Below are 19,631 nucleotides of genomic sequence, written 5' to 3'. Positions count from 1 at the left end.
CAGAAAGGGAGGAGCAATATTATGAGCAAAGGAGCCAAGACTATGATGGGGATAGCCACAGAAACAGCTGACTTGAGCTAGTCGGAGCTCACTGAGCCCAGACTGACAGCTGGGGAACCTGCCTAAGACCAAACTAGACCCTCTAAATGTGGGTGACAGTTGCATTGCATAGGTAGTTTGTGGAGGAACTAGCAGTGGAACCAGTATTTATCCCTAGTACATGATCTGGCTCTTTGAAGCCCATTCCTTATGGAGGGAGGGATACCTTGCTCAGCCTAGACACAGGGAGGTCTTGCCTCAAGTGATGTAACAGACTTTGTTGGCTCCCCATGGGAGGCATCACCCTCTCTGTGGAGTGGATAAGGGGAGGGGTGGGGAGAAGGTGGGAGGAGTGGAAAGACCCGGAGGGAGAGGGTACTGGGATTGCTATATAAATTAAGATTGTTTTTAGAAAGATTAAAAAATAAAAATCCTTAAAAATATATTATTTTTCAAGAATGAATGAAGCAAGCAAGCATGGGCAGACAAGTGAGCATTTACCAACTCAAAAAAACTTTAGACTTATATGGGCTAACATCTATTTCTGTGATACAGATATGAAGATAGCCTAAATTACCAAGTAAGTACAATCCAATAGATTACAGGTAACACATAACTGAAATGAAAGACAATCTCAACTTCCTAATCAATGTTGAATACATCTCTGTGATAAGTGGGCAAGGTGGGACTTAGGGTGGCCAAGGCCCAAAAGCAGGCCAGCATTAAAACTTTCTAAACCCAACCCGATGGGAAAACAACTTGGAAACCAACCAGGAAGAGTGAGTTTCTATAAACTTAAGAAATGCATGACTTTAAATTAACTAATTCTTAAGACCTAAAAGAGGTCAAAGTGTTTGGTATGCTAGCTTGATAGCCTAAGTTCAGTCCCCAAAATCCATACAAAGGTAAGAAGGGGGTTGGGGAGCTGGAGAGATGGCTCAGAGGTTAAGAGCATTGCCTGCTCTTCCAAAGGTCCTGAGTTCAATTCCCAGCAACCACATGGTGGCTCACAACCATCTGTAAAGGGGTCTTATGCCCTCTTCTGGCCTGCAGGCATACACACAGACAGAATATTGTATACATAATAAATAAATATTTAAATAAAATATTTTTTTTTTAAAAGTAAGAAGAGGGAACTGACCCCACAAAGTTGTCCTCTGGCTTCACACACACACACACACACACACACACACACACACAATAATATATTTAAAATTTAACCAAATCTTTCATCTTTTTAAACTATCTACTTATTATTTATACAGTGTTCTGCCTGCATGTATGCCTGCAGGCCAGAAGAGGGCACCATATCATTATAGATAGTTGTGAGGTACCTTGCGGTTGCTGAGAACTAAATTCAAAACCTCATTAAGAGTAGATGATGCTCTTAACCTGAGTCATCTCTCTCTCCAGGCCCCAAATCTTCAAATCATTTTTAAATTTTAAGGTATCATTATGAAATTATCTACAGTTGTGTGGATTTTTTTTTTTGGATGGGGGAGGGTTTAGAGACAGGATTTCTCTATGGATCCCAAGCTGTCCTGGAACTCACTCTGTAGATCAGGGTGTCCTCAAACTCAGAGATCCACCTGCCACTGACTCCTGAGTACTAGGATTAAAGGCGTGCACCACCTCCGCCAGGGCTGGACCTTCTTTGTTGTACCTCGCCAACTCTTCCATGAATTTTATAATACTTAGAGACATACACAAAATGGGGGTAGGGAGATATAGAGTCTCAGCAAGACATGCATGTAAGGTTTAAGACTTATTTTGGTAAATATATCCTGAGTATAAGTCACCAGAAATGTGCTTTAAATGTGAGTTCATCACTGACCAAATCACACTGGCATTCTTTTTTTTAATACCTATCTCTGACTTACCAATTCTTGTTAATAGTCATCAAGATCACTGTTTCTCAACTCTTTACAAATTCTCAAATACAGTTAAACACTTCTTACCTGAATTTGAACAGGAAGGTTATCTTTGACTGTATTTAGCAGGGTTTCCGTGGGTTTGTCTTTGCACATTAAAACCAGCTCGAGGTCCATATCATCTTTAATCAGCAAGCCTTTTGCAACCAAGCCAATCCTCATTACACCACACAATGTCCGGCCACCTTGATCCCTACAAATAAAAAGGCAATATTATTATTTTTTCTATAACCTATTTCCCAAACTACAATTAATCATACATTGCCTTCCTGAATACCTACATAAATAAACTATTATATACATTCAAAAATCTACAAATTAAACCTCAGATTTAAGGCTCTCACATTTAAAGTTACTTTTCCCTAAAAATTGAACAAGGATTATATGTCACACTATAGGTATTTTAATTCATTATAACACCTCTATTACTCAAGAATCCCAAGAATATTCGAGCACCTCCAATATTTTTTCAAACTACTGTTTTTACACTTCTGTAAATTTTAGCAGTAACTAAAGAACATATGAGAAAAATTGGGGGAAATGGCTCAGTGGGTGAAGTGTTTGCTTCACCCACTGATGATGGCCTGAAATCTAATCCCCAGCACCCACAAAAAAGCTGAGTACAGGAACACTAGGGAAAGAGATATGGGAACATTCCCTGGTGGTTGGTGTCCAGTGAGAGACATCTTAAAACATTTTAAAGAATGTGGGACAGAGGGGAAGAATGAAAGAGAACCCAACATCAACCTATGGACAGAGGGGAAGAATGAAAGAGAACCCAACATCAACCTATGGACAGAGGGAAAGAATGAAAGAGAACCCAACATCAACCTATGGACAGAGGGAAAGAATGAAGGAGAACCCAACATCAACCTATGGACAGAGGGAAAAAATGAAGGAGAACCCAACATCAACCTATGGACAGAGGGAAAGAATGAAGGAGAACCCAACATCAACCTATGGACAGAGGGAAAGAATGAAGGAGAACCCAACATCAACCTATGGACAGAGGGAAAGAATGAAGGAGAACCCAACATCAACCTATGGACAGAGGGAAAGAATGAAAGAGAACCCAACATCAACCTATGGACAGAGGGAAAGAATGAAAGAGAACCCAACATCAACCTATGGACAGAGGGAAAGAATGAAGGAGAACCCAACATCAACCTATGGCCCCAACATGTGAAGCACACATGCCATATACTCACATATGCACACACCATATACTCACATATGCACACACACACCACACCACTACCCAACATACATGATAAATAAACTTATTTTCTTTTTAATTAGCATATCAATGCCTGAACTTAAACTCAGGAGACTTGACCATAACAGTCAGGCTCTTTACATTCTGTGGTTGCTTCTAAAGAAACAGTTACAATTACAGATGACAAGCAAGTAAAGTTTGACTAGACTGGAAGGAGCATGATTTAGCAAATAATTGCCAGTTAGTCAAAAGAAAATGAAAATGAGAATGAAATGAAGAAGACAGTACTATACTGTGATACAAATTAGACGGGAAGTTAAAAATTAACTACCCACTCAGTGCCTGAGCCATCATAGAGATTCAATAAACATTAAGGCAATAAAGACAGTGTAAGTCGAGATGGAGACAAATGCAAATAACTATTGGAATCTGCCACCAGTAATCTTGAACTGTTCCTTACTCTGTCTCACCCTCTCTGGTTCACTAATGTGTATAGTCCCTTCTCCATAGTCACCTTGAAAAATCTTGTCTTCAAACTAGTCTGTTCAAATTCTCACTAGAGTATTTCGATAACCCCTTCCTTATTAGCCTTACCTCTAGCACCTTTGATCTATTATATTATTTGTATTTTAGTAAATAAATCTTGCCTGAAGGTCTGAAAAGCAAAGCAGCCAAGCCACTAGAGAAGTCTTACCTCTACCATGGCTGGATAATCACAAACTAAACAGGCTAAGCCTCTCTCTACCCCCCCCCCCCATTTTTTATTCCCTCTAGTGCTGGGATTAAAGATGTGTGTCACCATTGCCTGACCTCTAGAGGCTTTAGCTCTGCCTCCGGTCTTCAGGAAAGATTTGTTTATCAAAATACATATATAACTACACTATTACATGCAGAATACTGCAAAATCTCTCCAAACCACTATTTTGGATGACATCCCACATATTTTCCTTTATGTCCCTGTGAACATTTGGACATTCAACACAGTGTAGCAGGCAATCTAGAAGGCCTCTTGGCTTCCTGGTTTACACTCTGGCTCTATGACTGTGTAAGAGAGGATGGATTACACATACTTGACTTCTTTGAACCTGTTTCCTTCTCCATAAAACAGGACTAAACCTTTTCTCATATAGCAGTTCTCATAGAATTCAATATAAGCAAGGAACTTTGTCAGAGCTCAACATACATTAAAACCTCAGTAAATAACAACTATTTCTCAAACAGTTCTTATATTTATTTCACATCTAAACCTTTGCAGAGATTTTTGCTTTGCCTTCACTGCTACCAAAACCCTACCAGATCCTCTGAGCCATTTCTAAATACTACCTCTATAATAAAGTATTTTTCTTTCCCTCCCCTCCCCGACTTTTTATTTTTAAAGACAGGCTTTCTCTTTGTAGCACTGGCTGTACTAGAACCGAAATGGATCTATAGACTAGGCTAAACTTAAGAGATCCACCTTCCTATGCCTCCCAACTGCTATAATTAAAGGCATGTGCCACCAATGTCAGCCTCATAAAGCTTTTACTGATTACTAGAAACAACAGCATTTTATCTCCCTCTTCTTTAATTTATCCAGAGGAAACTTAAGCACAGATACTAAGAAAAAAAGTAGATGATATATAGCTCAATGGTAGAGCACTTGCCTAGAATGCTCAAGACCACTTCTACTAACATAAGTAACAGGAAAAAGGAAGCAAGGGAATCTGGAAGACACAGAGACTACTTTTGCCAACACACACACACACACACACAAACACACACACACACAATAATAACAGGCTAGTTGGTTCATTGAAATAATGAAAAATGATCTGGAAAAAGTAGGTTGCACACGGTAATGTAAGTAATAAGCGCACTTATTAAATTCTAAATTATAGTTATAACATGTCTCATCTCATTCCACATGTAAAAGATAGTATGATTGAGCAGACAAACTAATTCCTAATTCTAAAGTCCTGAACTTACATGATGAATTTGAATATAACAGTTACTGGAAAACAAGTAAATCAATAAAATAAACTGAAGAAACAGTTCTGACATTGCTAGTCATATAAATTGTGGGACCTAATGCCCCTGATTTGACTTTGGAGTCAAGACTGTAAAAACGTAAACAAATAGATTCAAAGAAAAGCACAGACATAAGAGCTTGACACTAGACTGTGCTTAACAACGCTCTGCCTGATCTTGCTGATCTTCATGCTCTTTGAAGCATTTATTGTAGACCAGGAGCCCAAATACGGGTGTCCATGGAACACAACTCTAAACGTAAGATACATCGGCCCTTGGTTTACACAGAGTAATGAACAGATATACTCGGTACTCCTTGAGTTCTACAATGTGGCAAGAAATTACAGACAAGTACCCAACCTGAAATTTTTCCACAAATGCAGACTTGACACAGACAACGAAGAGTATCCAAACATAAAGCTGTATTTTAAAGACTGAAAGAAAGTGTAGATCACATATTCTTTTAAAGCATTTATTTAAAGCAAAGTAATTTTATCTAACTCAGAAAATTGTCTGATTGCTTTCTACAACTAAGCCAATCTCAATAATAAAGAATAGGAACAGGAATGCTGTGTATAAAAGTCCTAATTTTTAAAAATCTTGAAAAAAACAGCATAAATACTAGAATTAAAATCTGGAAACCATTAATGACTTAACTTGCCTAAGAACTAAAATATATACAGAGAAAGCCTCACTATGTGAGTCCCTAAGTAATCTAATCACTGGAAAATATCATTACCATGAGCCCCAAATTAAAGAATTACCATGTTAAAGCATCATATTTGAGAAACGCTGGATTACTTACAAGAACCTACAAACTGAGACACACTCCAGTGTGCAGTTACATGTCAGTTGCCATGCTCTTCAGCATGAAGCTCACTGCTTGCCTTTGAACTAAAGAGGAAAAAGTCGCACTATCTTTCAGTACAGACCATCCATTTACCAATTCTATTCTACTCTTCCTTGTCTACTCACCACAGTGAAACAAAACTGAAAGCTGAGGAGAAATTCTGAAGCCTTATTTTTCACTTATATAAACCAAAACTAAAGTAATGTTTTAAACCTATAAATATGGTACAACCAATCAAGTAAACTTTATTTTCCCAGAATAGGAAGACTTACTCTAATCATAACAACAGTGCTCAAAACAATACCTCCAAACTGGCATGACATAAAATCTCATGATCTGACTGCAGGCAGCAGAGTGGTTTCATCTTATGGATCACTACTATTACTGCCTAAAATACTTCCCATGTAACTGTTAGAAGGCCAGGCTTCCATTAGTCCTTCCTTCTACAAATAACACAAAATGAACATTAACACTATGTAACAATGTTCAAAGATACTAATACATTCTATGAATTAACAAAGTAAATACAGTTAATGTTGCTAGTATATTTTCCTATACTATGATTTCAAAATGTCCAAAAGAAACAGTATTTTTTATTTTGTTTTGTTTTGTTTTGAGACAGGGTCTCATTATGTAGCCCTGACTGAACTGAAGTTCACTATGTAGACCAGACTGTCCACCTGCCTCTGCCTCTGCCTCTGGAGTGCTGGGACTAAAGGCATGCGCCACCATGCCCAGCTAGGAACAGTATTTCTGACTTTCTTGAAACAGAAAATATTACTATTTATTACTATTTATTTTAGAACTTAGGAGACTAAACCAACATAGCAAATGAAATATCATAATATTCAAACATTAGTGTACTATCAAAAGGGGTCCTGTAAAGATTATCTTTTTTCTGATTCTACTAATTACTCTTCCTCACTTTCTTACAGAATTTAACTCAGAAAAAAAAAATTCCATGAAACATTTACTTTCTTGGTTATGTCACATATTAAAATTCAAAGAACAGCAAACAAATACATCACCAAATCAGAGTACCCACAAGCTTTTCAAGCAAAGCTTGATAAAAGCTATTCAACACTCACTTGGAATAGTTTTCCACAGCCTCATCTTTCTTTACTTCTGTCTCTCCATCAGTTTTTGTGCCTTTATTCTCATCCAGCCAGTCTGAGACATGTTTAAGAGCACATTCAACAGTAGACACCATATTCTGAACAGCTTCAAGCTCCTCCGGAGATGGATAGATTGTTGAATGCTTCACCATAACATGGCGATCGTCATTGGCAAAAGATCTAATAGATCTCTGTTAGAAGGGGGGGAGAAAAAGGTTAACAAAATAAATGTCACCTTCAAAGGATAACAGTGTTTTAAGACAACATGGCACCAACTGACAACCACTGTAAAGCAGTTAATGTTCAAATAATAAAAAAATGTGCATAAATGTGTAAGTCCTATTTTATTAAATCGCACCCAAAAAAATAGCAGTTATTTCACTCATGTGATGATAATATTCACATCAGTCACACTAAGCACTGTACACACTTTGTCTTTCATCTGAATCTGTGCTTTCAATGATAACCCTTCCAAAAAAAGAACAAGAAAAAAAAAAATCCATACCACAAATACCACATGACATTGTAGCTTCAAGAATCTCTAGAAACACAAAAGCGGTGGTGGTACACGCCTTTAATCCCAGCACTGGGGAGGCAGAAGCAATCAGAGCTCTGTGAATTCAAGGCCAGCCAGGTCTACAGCCAGGACAGTCAGGGCTACACAGAGAAACCTTGTATCGAGAAAGGAAAAAAATAAATTCATTTCTCTAGAAATGAATGATGGTTATTCACAACATGACACCTGGCCACCTCCCAAAGCACTAGAGATTTGCATACTTTAATTAAGACAATATAACAGAGTAAAAATAAAAGATGCAAATTTATAATGTGAATGTGAAAGCCACTACAAAAATGTTTAGCATTTGACATTCAAATCTTTGATGTAAGACTTTGAACAAGAAGAACTCCAAATTTCATAACAAGGAAAATACATATTCCAAAGCAATCAATTTCCCAAGCTAATTAACACATGTATTGCATTCACCATCAAAATCACTGAAAGATTTATTCCAATAAGCTCCAGACAAACATATTTAAGTATTAAAACAATTAGACCAGAAGAACTATACAATAAAACAGAAAAATGATCATTGAATCTTAAAAATCAAAAGCAGCACTAAAAACCAAAAAATGATGAATGAAATTAATTAGAACACAAAATTTTTACATCACCTAAGCTAAAATTAACTACAAAAAAGCTTTATATATGTATTACTGATGGAGGAGGGTCATCTTTGTATCTGTTGTTTCATTGGTTAAGTAATAAAGAAACTGCTTGGCCTCTGATAGGACAAAAAATTAGGTAAGCGGAGTAGACAGAACAGAATGCTGGGAGAAAGAAGCTGAGTCAAGGAGTCACCATGATTCTCCCACTCCAGGCAGACACAGGTTAAGATCTTTTCTGGTAAGCCAGCTCGTGGGCTACACAGATTATTAGAAATGGGTTAGATCAATATGTAAGAGCTAGCCAATAAGAGGCTAGAGCTAATGGGCCAAGTTGTTTTTTTTTGGGGGGGGGGGGGTTGTTGTTGTTGTTGGGTTTTTTTTTGGTTTTCAAGACAGGGTTTCTCTGTGGTTTGGGAGCCTGTCCTGGAACTAGCTCTTGTAGACCAGGCTGGTCTCAAACTCACAGAGATCCGCCTGCCTCTGCCTCCCAAGTGCTGGGATTAAAGGCGTGTGCCACCACCGCCTGGCTTCAAGCAGTGTTTAAAAGAATACAGTTTCCTTGTAATTATTTTGGGTAAAGATAGCCGGGTGGCGGGAAGCGGCCTGCCACTTCTTATTACAACATATTATATATATATATATATATATATATATATATATATATATATATATATATATGACATTAAATCATAGGACTATAAAGACTACAATTAAAACAAAACTAAATTCTGCTAGAAGCAGATAATTCACAAGGAAGGCAACACAAATCACACCTTTTTTTTCTGTATTTCACAAAAAAACATAGATCAACAGAGAAAAACCCAAGTTAACATTTTTTCCCACCATTCTGAACTAAGATATTACAGAATTTCTTCTCCATAAAAGCAAATTAGCTGCTTTCAGACCTTGGCAAAATACTTTTTAGAAGCATTTAACATCTAAAGAAATACTATCATACTTGCTAAACAATATATTTAAAAATACACTGGTAATTAATATTTTATTCTTTTTCTCCTAACTTACAATGTCTTTTAAAACCACTTACTTGGGGGAAAAATTTACACAATATTCTGTATAACTAAAATATGAAGGGTAAAAACTCAGTAAATCTTACCTAGGCACCAGTTGGTGGATGGGCTCAGCTGTTAAGGCACCTGCAACCAAGCCTGACAACCTGAGCTTGATCCATGGCACCCACACAGTAAAAGGAAGAGACCCAATTCCTGTAAGTTGTCTTCTGACCTACATATATATGCTATGGCATGCAAATTCATGTACACACAGAATACACGCAATACACAAAAATGTAATTTAAAAATGTAAGGACCAAGACCTCATCTAACACCATGAATTCAAAGTTTTACCTCTCACAAAACCCAAACTTCCTTGACATCCACTCTAACACTCCTTAGTATACCCAACAATTAACTCTATTATATTAAAAGCATGTAAAAGTGGTACCTTTCCAGTTATAATTCATGTTTTAGAAACTCTTCCACCATTCATTTGGATAAATTATTTAATTTTCATGAGGAAGAAAAATTATTTCAATTTCATCTGAACTTCATGTAAAGGTCTAGATAGATATTACTTAAAGTTCAAGATTACTGAACTACAGTAATTTGTTAATGCCAGTTTTATTCTAAAATATTGTTTAGTATTCATACTCTTTGTATTTAGTGAGTTATGGCATACAGTAGACATAGCTTGGGCTCTAAAATGTGGTTTCTAATTTTTCTGTTGTTGTTAAGATTTATTATTTTTTGCTAAGATTTGTGTATTATTAATTTTATATGTGTGGGTGCTTTTTGCCACACAGCATAGCATGTGTGACTGTGCACCACACACATGCAGTACACAAAGAAGCTAGAAGAGGGCATTGGATCATTCAGAACTGGCCTTACAAATGGTTGTGAGCCACCAAATGCCTGCTGAGAACCCAATCCAAGTTTATTGCAGAAAATACTCTTAATCTCTGAACCACCTCCCCAGCCCCCTCAACTTTTCTTAAATATTAGAAAAGTCTAACAACCTTAGCTTGATCCATGGGACCCACATAGTAGAAGGGAGAGACCCAACTTGTTTAAGTCATTCTTTGACCTTCATACATACGCCAAGTTAAAATAGTAGAGCAACCATATTTGTCTGAGGCACTGAAACCAAGATAGTGAACCAATTGTTCACTATCTACCCTTACTGTTAACATTGCCTTTTTTACAATATACATAATTTTTTATAACTAAAAAAATGAAGAAATACCAGTAATCACCCACCATGGTTTCCTATGGAATTTTAGCTTCTTTTTCCGATCCTTTTCTCTCTTTCTTGTCGTCTTCACTAGACACTGTTTTGTGTGACAGTACCTCCTCATATGCCTAAATCCCAACTGCTCAGTGTCAAAAGTAAGCAAAGATGTTTGAAAACTGTTCTCTGGATTACACCTGCAAGAAAAAAAGAAAAAAACTTTTTAACTTGTCTACAATTAGTTTCAAATCTAAATGTGGAACCCATAAGCATGATCTATATTGATTTCAAAGAAAAAAACTTTACTGACAAAATTTACCTTATCTCTTTTATCATTTATTTACTTATGTTTATATTTGTTTGTATCTCTGTGTGTGCCATGTTTATGTGGGAGCTCAAGGAACCCAGAAAATAACATTCGATCCCTTGGAGCTGGAGTTACAAGTAGTTCCAAGCTACATGTGCTGTGGAATATTTAACTATGTAAAGATGTGTTACATTTGTTCTTCTGCCTTTCTTCGAGTGCAAAGATATGTTGTATTTGTTTCATCTTGTCTGTGTATTTGTTTCACCTTGTCTGTGTATTTGTTTCACCCTGTCTGATTGGTCTAATAAAAAGCTGAACGGCCAATATCCAGGCAGAGAAATGATAGGTGAAACTGTCAGGAACAGAGAATAAATAGGAGGAAAATTCTAGGCTTGAGAAGAGGAGGGAGAAATAAAGGGACATGCCCAAAAGACAGGCAGCCTCCAGCCAGACACAAGAAGCAGTGAAAGTAAAATATACAGAAAGGTAAGGCCCCCAGGCAAAAGTAAATAAAGAGGTTAATTTTAAGTTACAAGAGCTAGCCAGAAACGAGCCTAAGTTAAGCCAAACATTCATAACTAATAATAAGTCTCCGAAAAAAGAAAGCCTTGTATATATACATGGGTGCTAGAAATGAACACCAGTCCTATGGCAGATCACTTTTTGCTTTTAACCACTATACCATCTATTGGGCCTCTCTCTCTCTCTTTTAATAATTATATTATCTCAAACAAAAGCGGTCTAAGTCCAGAAGTCTAAGGAATATGGGCAGAAAAAAACAACCCTCCTGGTAGTTAGTGTGGCAACTGGATCATTGGACCTCCTTGACATAAATGTATTTGCAAGGCAGACAGACTCACTGAAGAGTCACCACCAAACAAGGCAATACTGCTACTGACAGTAATAATGCTTCAAGTAACCATCAGATTTACAATAAAAACTTGGTACTTTGTCAGACCTACATGAAAACTCAATGCATCAAGCATCTTAATATTAATATACTGATTTATCATATTTTTCCACTTAATACTACCATTAGATTGACAATACATGTTGGCATAATGTTCATCCTTTGTTTTTAGGACTAAAGTTCAGAATACTCTCCTGGCTCTGTTCTTTAACTACTTAAGGAGGAAGCAGGACAACATGAAAAGGGATGGAACATGACCCATACACTCAAGCATCCCCTTTACCTATATTTATTCATGCCCCAGACTTGAAACTCTACTAGATTTTTGGCTTCATTGCTTCATTATTCCTGAATATCCACTCCCTGGATTACCTCCAGAAGCCTTAATAATCATTCTGCTACCCAGGTTAGTTCATGAGATTTTATTTTACTCAGAAAAAAATTCTGAGCATGGGTGAAATAAGCCCCCACTATATAAACAAACAAGGGCAGATCCCAACCTTTAATAATGCAGCTATCAGAATAAGAAAGCTACAAAAAAGGCAAAAGAAATAGCTTCCTCCTCATCTAAACAGTAGCCTTTAAGTTGGCTTCAAATATGGAAATCTGCCAGGCATTGGTGGCACACGACTTTAATTCCAGTACTTGGGAGGCAGAGATAGGCGGATCTCTGTGATTTCAAGGCCAGCCTGGTCTACAAAAAAGGGCAGTGTGACAGACGCCACGATTCTCCTACCTGAGACTGACGCTGGTTAGAATCTTTCCCAGTAAGCCACGACTTCGTTGTAAACACAGGTTAATAAAAATGGGTTAGATCAAGATGTAAGAGTTAGCCAATAAGAAATTAGAGCTAATGTCCAGGTAGTAATTTAATTAATAGTTTTCTGTGTGGTTATTTTGGGTATAAATTAGCCAGGTGGCCAGGACAACAAGCAGCCCACCGGCCCAGGTGTAAGCCAGTCTGGGATTGGACAGCCCGCTCCTCCTTACTACAGGGTCAGTGCTTGGCAGGGTGGGCGTTGGAGTCCAAGCCCCTGGCAGGCTGGGGTGAAACTTTCAACTCAATATTAAAGCACTCTTCATATATGTGCAGTAATCACACTTTTATTTGAACCTGTGTGTGCGTGTGTGTGAGAGTGAGAGTGAGAGTGAGAGTGAGAGAGAGAGAGAGAGAGAGAGAGAGAGAGAGAGAGAGAGAGAGAGAGAGAGAGAGAGAGAGAATTTTGTTTCTTTCAGGGAGGTTTTGTAACCAGTTAGAGATCTGATTGTAAGATAGTAATAGTGCACGTAGGTCATAACAGAGTGCCGTCTGAGTTCAGTTCTAGATCTGTAGCACGAGGGGGAGCAGGCCGCGTCCCGCCATCTTGGGCAGGAGAACCATGGTGTCTACCTGTCTGTCCTTCCCAGCATCCAGTTCTGTCTTCCCTGCCTATCTAAGTTCTGCCCTATCAAAAGGCCAAGGCTTTCTTTATTCAACCAATGAAAGCAACACAAATACAGAAGGACCTCCTACACCATGGCCCCTCCCCAGGAGGGTCAGGACCACTCCCACAGGGTATTTAGGCTTACCTTGAAGAAGGGAACATGTGGTTTTGGGTTTGCATGGGTCCCCCCACTCTATCTGTCTCTCTTTCGCCATGCTCCCGGCCACCCGAGTATGGTAGTTATTAAACACAAGCATGTTAATTTAGTCTAATCTGGTTTAATTGGAGTTATTATTGTGTCAGCGGAGCGGCTTCTCTTAAGATTAAACCAAACAAGTACTACTAAAACAATTTCTTGAAATGTGATATCTCAAAAATGTTCATTTCACTAAATCTAGAACAGCCATATAAAATCCATGTAGTCTTCAGCACCTCCCATTCTCAATACTATTTTATTCTAAGAGGGTTAACCATTCAATATGTAGCTGTGACTCCAGTAGCTAAAAGGACTGCTTTGTGTTCAGTAAGAACTGAAAGTCTACAGGCTGGAGAGATGGCTTGGCCAGCAAAAGCTAGGTTCACAACCAAAAACATATCAAGAACTGAAGTCCATAAACTTTACTCTGTAAAAGAGTGAAGGTATTAAGCCAACAAAATTAAGGAAGAAGACTGAAAGCAAACAAAACAAGAACAACACAAGAGAAGTTATATTTTGAAGGAATTATGACTGCTAACTTGGTCAAGGTTTACACAGAGGGCAACTCCTCTGCACACACAACCTCTGACAACTTCACACAATAACATAATAAAGGAGTGTTTGGAGATGACATTGGGACAGAGCTATAAATGAACTTATAAATCTCAGTCAACTTCACACTATTTACAAATGAAATAGAATAAAAGAAGTTAAAGTTGCACTACTAACCAGATACAAGGCATGTCCAACATGGGTCATATGTTAAAGTTGCACTATTAACCAGATACAAGGCATGTCCAACATGGGTCATATGCAGTCAATGACATCACAATTACAGCCCAACACATAATCATAAGCTTAAGGGATTAAAATTTTGTGATTTTTTCATAACTCAACTGTGTAATTTTATTTTCAAGCATGAACTTTGCAAATGAGAGCACTGTTATGGTAAAAATAAAACACTGCAGGTCCCCGAGTGGCAGCAGAGGGCAGGGAGTCCTGAGACCGTGGTGGGCCATGAAGGCAGCCGGTTTCAGGCAGGTGAGAGACAGATACCTATTAGGCACATCATGCAGAGAAAGTGGGTATTTATTTAGTGAGTTATGTATGGGAAAGGGAAAGGGGGAAGGGGAAAAGGGAGAAGAGCAGAGAGAGAGAATGAGAAACAGAGAGGGGGTAGAAGGGAAGAAGTGAGGAGAAGGGAGAGAGGCAGAAGCTGCCTCTTTAGGAGAGAGATGGGAAGGAAAGTACTTAGGCTAAAAGTGGAAGGAAGATCTGCTTGCCTCAGCGACAGGGGTAGGAGTGGGTGGGGCTTGTCTCTTAAAGGGACAGGACAGACCATCACAAGCACATCATGTCATAATGTCAAAAGGTTGGGAACATTTGATGGAATCTAAGTCCAAGGCTTTTGCCTGTCTTTATCAATCTGATTTTAAGAGGAAAAAAAGGGGAAATGGGGTTGGAATAGACAAGATGGCTTAGCAGATAAGGGCACTGGCTCTCTTCCAAAGGATCTGGGTTCAATTCCCAACACCCACACAGCAGCTCATAACCATCTAGTTCCAGGGGATCCAATGAACTTCTTCTGGCCTCCATGAGCACCACCATATGATCATGATACATACAAGCAAAACAAAGAGTAATTTTTAAATATTTTAGGTTAAGTTGTATTTGATATAATCTAAGTAGCCCGAAGAAATCACAAAACATTTCTCAGCATTTATCTTTTTTAAAAAAAATAGTCAATTTAGTGGTTAAAATTCTGGCCTTGAAGAAAGAAAGAAAGAAAGAAAGAAAGAAAGAAAGAAAGAAAGAAAGAAAGAAAGAAAGAAAGAAAGAAAGAAAGAAAGAGATGGGTGATTAAATAAGTAAATAAATACCTGCAAGCCAGTGAAGCAGTGCACTCTAATAACTGAGCACAGAAGAGATTAACAGAGGAGCACAAGTTTAAGTGTGTCTTGCTTTGTGTGCAGGTATGTGTTCACATGCATGTGGATGCCAAGGGACAAATGTCTTTCCTCAGATACTGTCTATGTCCACTTTTTGTTGTTGTTTGTGGTCTGGGGGTTTTTTTCCCCTCTGGAATTAGGGTCTTGGCCTGGAACTCACTGATGAAACAAGGCTGGCCAGCTAGTGAGTTCAATCTCCAGAACCCACAGAATAAAAGAAGGGAAGCAATCCCCACAAGCTGTGCACACATGAACTCATGCACATAGAATAAAAAAAGCCAGGCATGGTGGTGCATACCTTTGATCCTAGCACTGAAGAGGCAGAGGTCTGTCGATCTCTGAGTTTGAGGCCAGCCTGGCCTACAGAGAAAATTCCAAGACAGCCAGGCTACACAGAGAAACACTGTCTTGAAACCTCTTTTCACTGCCCCATGATAATATTTAGTGATCACTAATGCAAGTTCAACCCTGTTCCTGTCACAAATCTTTGAATTTTAGTAACCATAAAAAGTGGTTCTAAAAGTTTGGTCTGTTACTTTAAATTCCTGTCCTCCACAGATCTTGTTTCCTTTCCTATTTTAGATAACTACTCCCCACCAGGCCAGGATTTACAGTCTAACCTGGCTACCATTTTGTCAGTTTTCCTCCTCTGCAGACTCTCACTTCTATCTTTACCTAATTCAAATTTTGCAATGCACCATTTGCAATTCGCCTCAGTAATTCCTGTCCTCACCTGACAAAATAGCAGCCCTGGTTAAAGCCAATCCTCTTGGTTACTAAGCCTTGGGCATCTGAAAATAGGAGGAGCAGGAGTCTCAGCAGCAAACTAATGAATGATCAACAGCTTTAACCTTCAAAAAAGCAACAAGGAAGAGCTCCCTCAAACAAAGGTGGTGCTGGGGGGGGGGATTTAAAATGCTAAATCAGTGGCTGGAGACGTGGCTTCAAGCACTTGCTTAAAGAGGAAAAATTCAGATCCTAGCACCTGTATTAGGCGGCTGGCTCACCCCCACTGATAACTCCAGCTCCAGAGAATTCCATACCCTCTCTGGACCACACACACACACACACACACACACACACACACACACACACACACACACACACGCAAGTGAACAAAAACACTTTAAAAAACAAAAAAGGAAAGAAAGGAAAGGAAAATGTTCTGTCATTTGAAAAAACAAGATCCCTGGTGGTTACCAGCAACCTGAGGCTCTAGATAAGCTCCAGTGTTCAAGGACTGCCCCAACTAAGAGACAAATACTAGTACTTAAAAAAGTGACATGTTCAACTTTTTATTTTTTATTGCATTTTTATTTATTTTGTGTAAAAGGGGAAAGGAAAGTGTATACATGTTACATAGGGTACACATGAAAGCCAAGAACTGATTCTCCCCATCTACTGTGTGGGTCTTCTCTTAAACATGCAAACTTTTTTCCTACCTCCTTTTGACAAGTCACCCTGCTTCCTATTTCATGCAACATGCCCCCATACTAGTGCATTTTAAGCCGTGTATTTTTCCTTCCTTCCTAATAATTCATAATAATGAACTATCTCCACTCCTATATAATAAATCTCTAAACTTCATTCCTACTAGCTTCTATCACTTTGTGTCTACTCAACAAGCCTAATGCTCCTATCATCTGCATCATAATTCCCATCATTCTATTGGACCAATTTCTATCAGCAGCCCGACATTATAATTACACCAATCTTTAGAAAAAAAATTCACAAATCTTTGACCTCTTGCATGGCTATTGTCATGGTCTGTCCTGTCCCTTTAAGAGACAAACCTGTCTACCCTGTCTACCAAGGCAAGCTGATCTTCTGCTTCCAGCCTGAGCCTTCCTTTTCCGTCTGTCTCTGTCTCTCCCCTCTTCTCCCCTTCCCTTCCATAACCCATTAAATAAATACCCAACTTCACTCTGCATGGCATGCCTATCCATCTCAGTCTCTCACCCACCGTGCAGCTTCCTGTCTGGACCCTGGCTGCCTTCGTTCATGGCCTGCCATGGTCTTGGGAACCAGCTGCCTGCTCCTACCGCTGCTCAGGGACCTGTGGTGTGATCTCATGGCCCACAGCCCACTGCCACCACTCAGGGACCTGCAGCATTTTACTTAAACCATTACAGTTATGGCTATACAAACCCATTTTTACGTTCCTCTTTTAAAGGCACAATTCTTTTTTTTTCCTCTCCTATTTTCTTCTAAAATCCTCCCCCCAACCAATTTCTAGTCAAAGTACTTCTGAAAACAGGCCTGGTCACAATCTCCTATAATCTACATACTGTAAATGCTGTAAATGATTTATCTTTGTTGACATTTCAGCAACAGACGTTCCTTACTTGCCACACTTTACTTACCTTGGCTTCCATCTAACACCCCAGTCTCTCTATTCTCACTTAACTTTATAAATTTTTCCACTGTCTCCCTTTTTCTAAAACCTAAGTGTTGGAGTACCTTAGAATTCAACAACTACACTCCTGTAAATGCCATTAGTACACTACAGATTCCTAAATTTCTATCAACCCAAGTTCCAGATTCAAAGTCAAGTATATCAACACAGAAGGCTGGATGTTTAGCATCACCTCAGCTCCCTGGCATCCCTTTATACAAAAAGTCTGGAATATTTAGCTAGGGGGTTCACCCCAGCTCCTGGCATAAGCTCCCTCCTCTATGAGTTGCCTCAGTCCAAACTCCACCTCCAAGGAAGCCCACAAAATGGTGACCCCCTCCCCAGGGACGGTCAAGAAAGCCGCCAAAGGGTCAAGGCCATTCCAACCGGCTATTTAAACTGCATCCCCCTCCCCAAGAATGAACGTGTGGTCTCTGGATTACCTGTGCTCTCCCCTTCTCTCTCTTCACCTTTCCATCATCTATTAAACCTGGGCAGTCTGATTTGGCCTGATTGGGATTATTTGTGTCAGTGCAGAGGTTCGTTTAAGAAACTAGTTTAATAGTAGTTTAAGAACCTACTTAATAATTAGTAAGCACCTTAATGTTCCAATCAACTACAAATACAGAACCCACTCCTCCAATCCCAATTCTTTCCTTCTCCTTCCCTCTTTTCCTTATTCTCCCTCTACTCAAAAACTCCATCCCTCTAACTACTCAGGCCAAACTCTTCTCTTCAATCAATAGATCCTTTCATCCTTAGCTTCTGGCTGTCTAAAATCTGGTAAGTCCCATCTTCCAGAAGTTTGAACCACCAAAATCCATCATCTGCACTATACTACTGGCTCCAACATGTCTTAAGTCCCCCCACATAGTATTGTTCTCAGAAACAGCACATCTTAATTAGGTAATGGCATATCTTTGCATATCTGAGTAAACACCTGTTAATAATTAAGGATATAAATCTCCAATAATCCGATTCCCACTTCTTGGCCTCCTCTGTCACTATCCATACTTGCTGTGCTAAATCCACACCAGAATTTCTGCTTAAGGTCCACACTCTGGAACCTCTTATCTTCTTTGCTAGTAGTTTACCCTTCATAATCCATGTAATTTCTTTCCCCATTGTTTCAGGAATGCATTCAATTGTCACATTATCATACACCCAATCCCTTATCAGTCTACAGACAACAGAATATCCTTCAAGATATCTGCTGTATTAGTCTCAAATAGATGTATCACTGGTACATGAAAGCTTTACTGTTTAACAGTTCTGGTGTGAAGGAAAAAAAAAATCAGAATTTCTCTCTAAGTATTTTCTTATACGGCACTGCATATTATGCCCACAACAGTCCTGATAAGTAGTGAGAAAAAAAGAACAAATGCTATAAATTTATTTTATAGTATGAAAGCACAGACATGCAAACATGTTTGATGGCTTTTCTACAACCACAGTGTGGTACTGGTAGAGCCACCCACGCAACTGGTGTCCCCAGAATTCTTCTGAGTTCACATCAATGTCTCCATGAGCATATGAAAGAACAGAGATTTAATTTTACACAAAAACCTGTAAAAGTTCAATGTGACATCTTCTCCTTTAAATGATGCCCAAGCACAGAACAGCAACTCAACTGTGTAAACCACAGCTGTTGATTTTCTTCTCACTAAAAAGTTATGATGCAAGTCATCAGACTAACTTTAAAATTTCCAGATCATGTGAAAATTCTGACCAAAAGGAAAAAGGGGTAGAGGGTTAACAAACAGTTTAGTGTTCCGGTATTTCCTGTCCCCTGTACCAGATGCAGCATACTTCTCCCAGAAAGGTAAACCAACACCCTGGCAAACAAGCAATGGTATTTAATTCTCAAAACTTCTTCTGCTG

General features: G+C 38.8%; 1 protein-coding gene across 4 annotated transcripts in view; it reads right to left on the bottom strand.

Annotated features, from left to right (window-relative positions):
• Nucleotides 1-19,631, bottom strand: part of Strbp (spermatid perinuclear RNA binding protein) — a 130,942-nt gene that overhangs the window by 68,982 nt on the left and 42,329 nt on the right. For all 4 annotated transcript variants that reach the window (XM_075986093.1, XM_075986095.1, XM_075986092.1 and 1 more), the window contains 3 exons: nt 10,599-10,766; nt 7,132-7,349; nt 1,998-2,163 (listed from right to left, as the gene is read on the bottom strand). In XM_075986093.1, coding sequence (XP_075842208.1) covers nt 1,998-2,163; nt 7,132-7,349; nt 10,599-10,601 — 387 coding nt within the window. In that variant the 5' untranslated portion in view covers nt 10,602-10,766. Of the gene's footprint in view, nt 1-1,997; nt 2,164-7,131; nt 7,350-10,598; nt 10,767-19,631 lie in introns of those variants that run through there.

Source organism: Microtus pennsylvanicus, chromosome 9 (assembly GCF_037038515.1).
Source record: "Microtus pennsylvanicus isolate mMicPen1 chromosome 9, mMicPen1.hap1, whole genome shotgun sequence".
Lineage (NCBI taxonomy): Eukaryota > Metazoa > Chordata > Mammalia > Rodentia > Cricetidae > Microtus > Microtus pennsylvanicus.
Note: the sequence above shows the minus strand (reverse complement) of the source record. Positions and strands in the feature narration are given on the sequence as shown.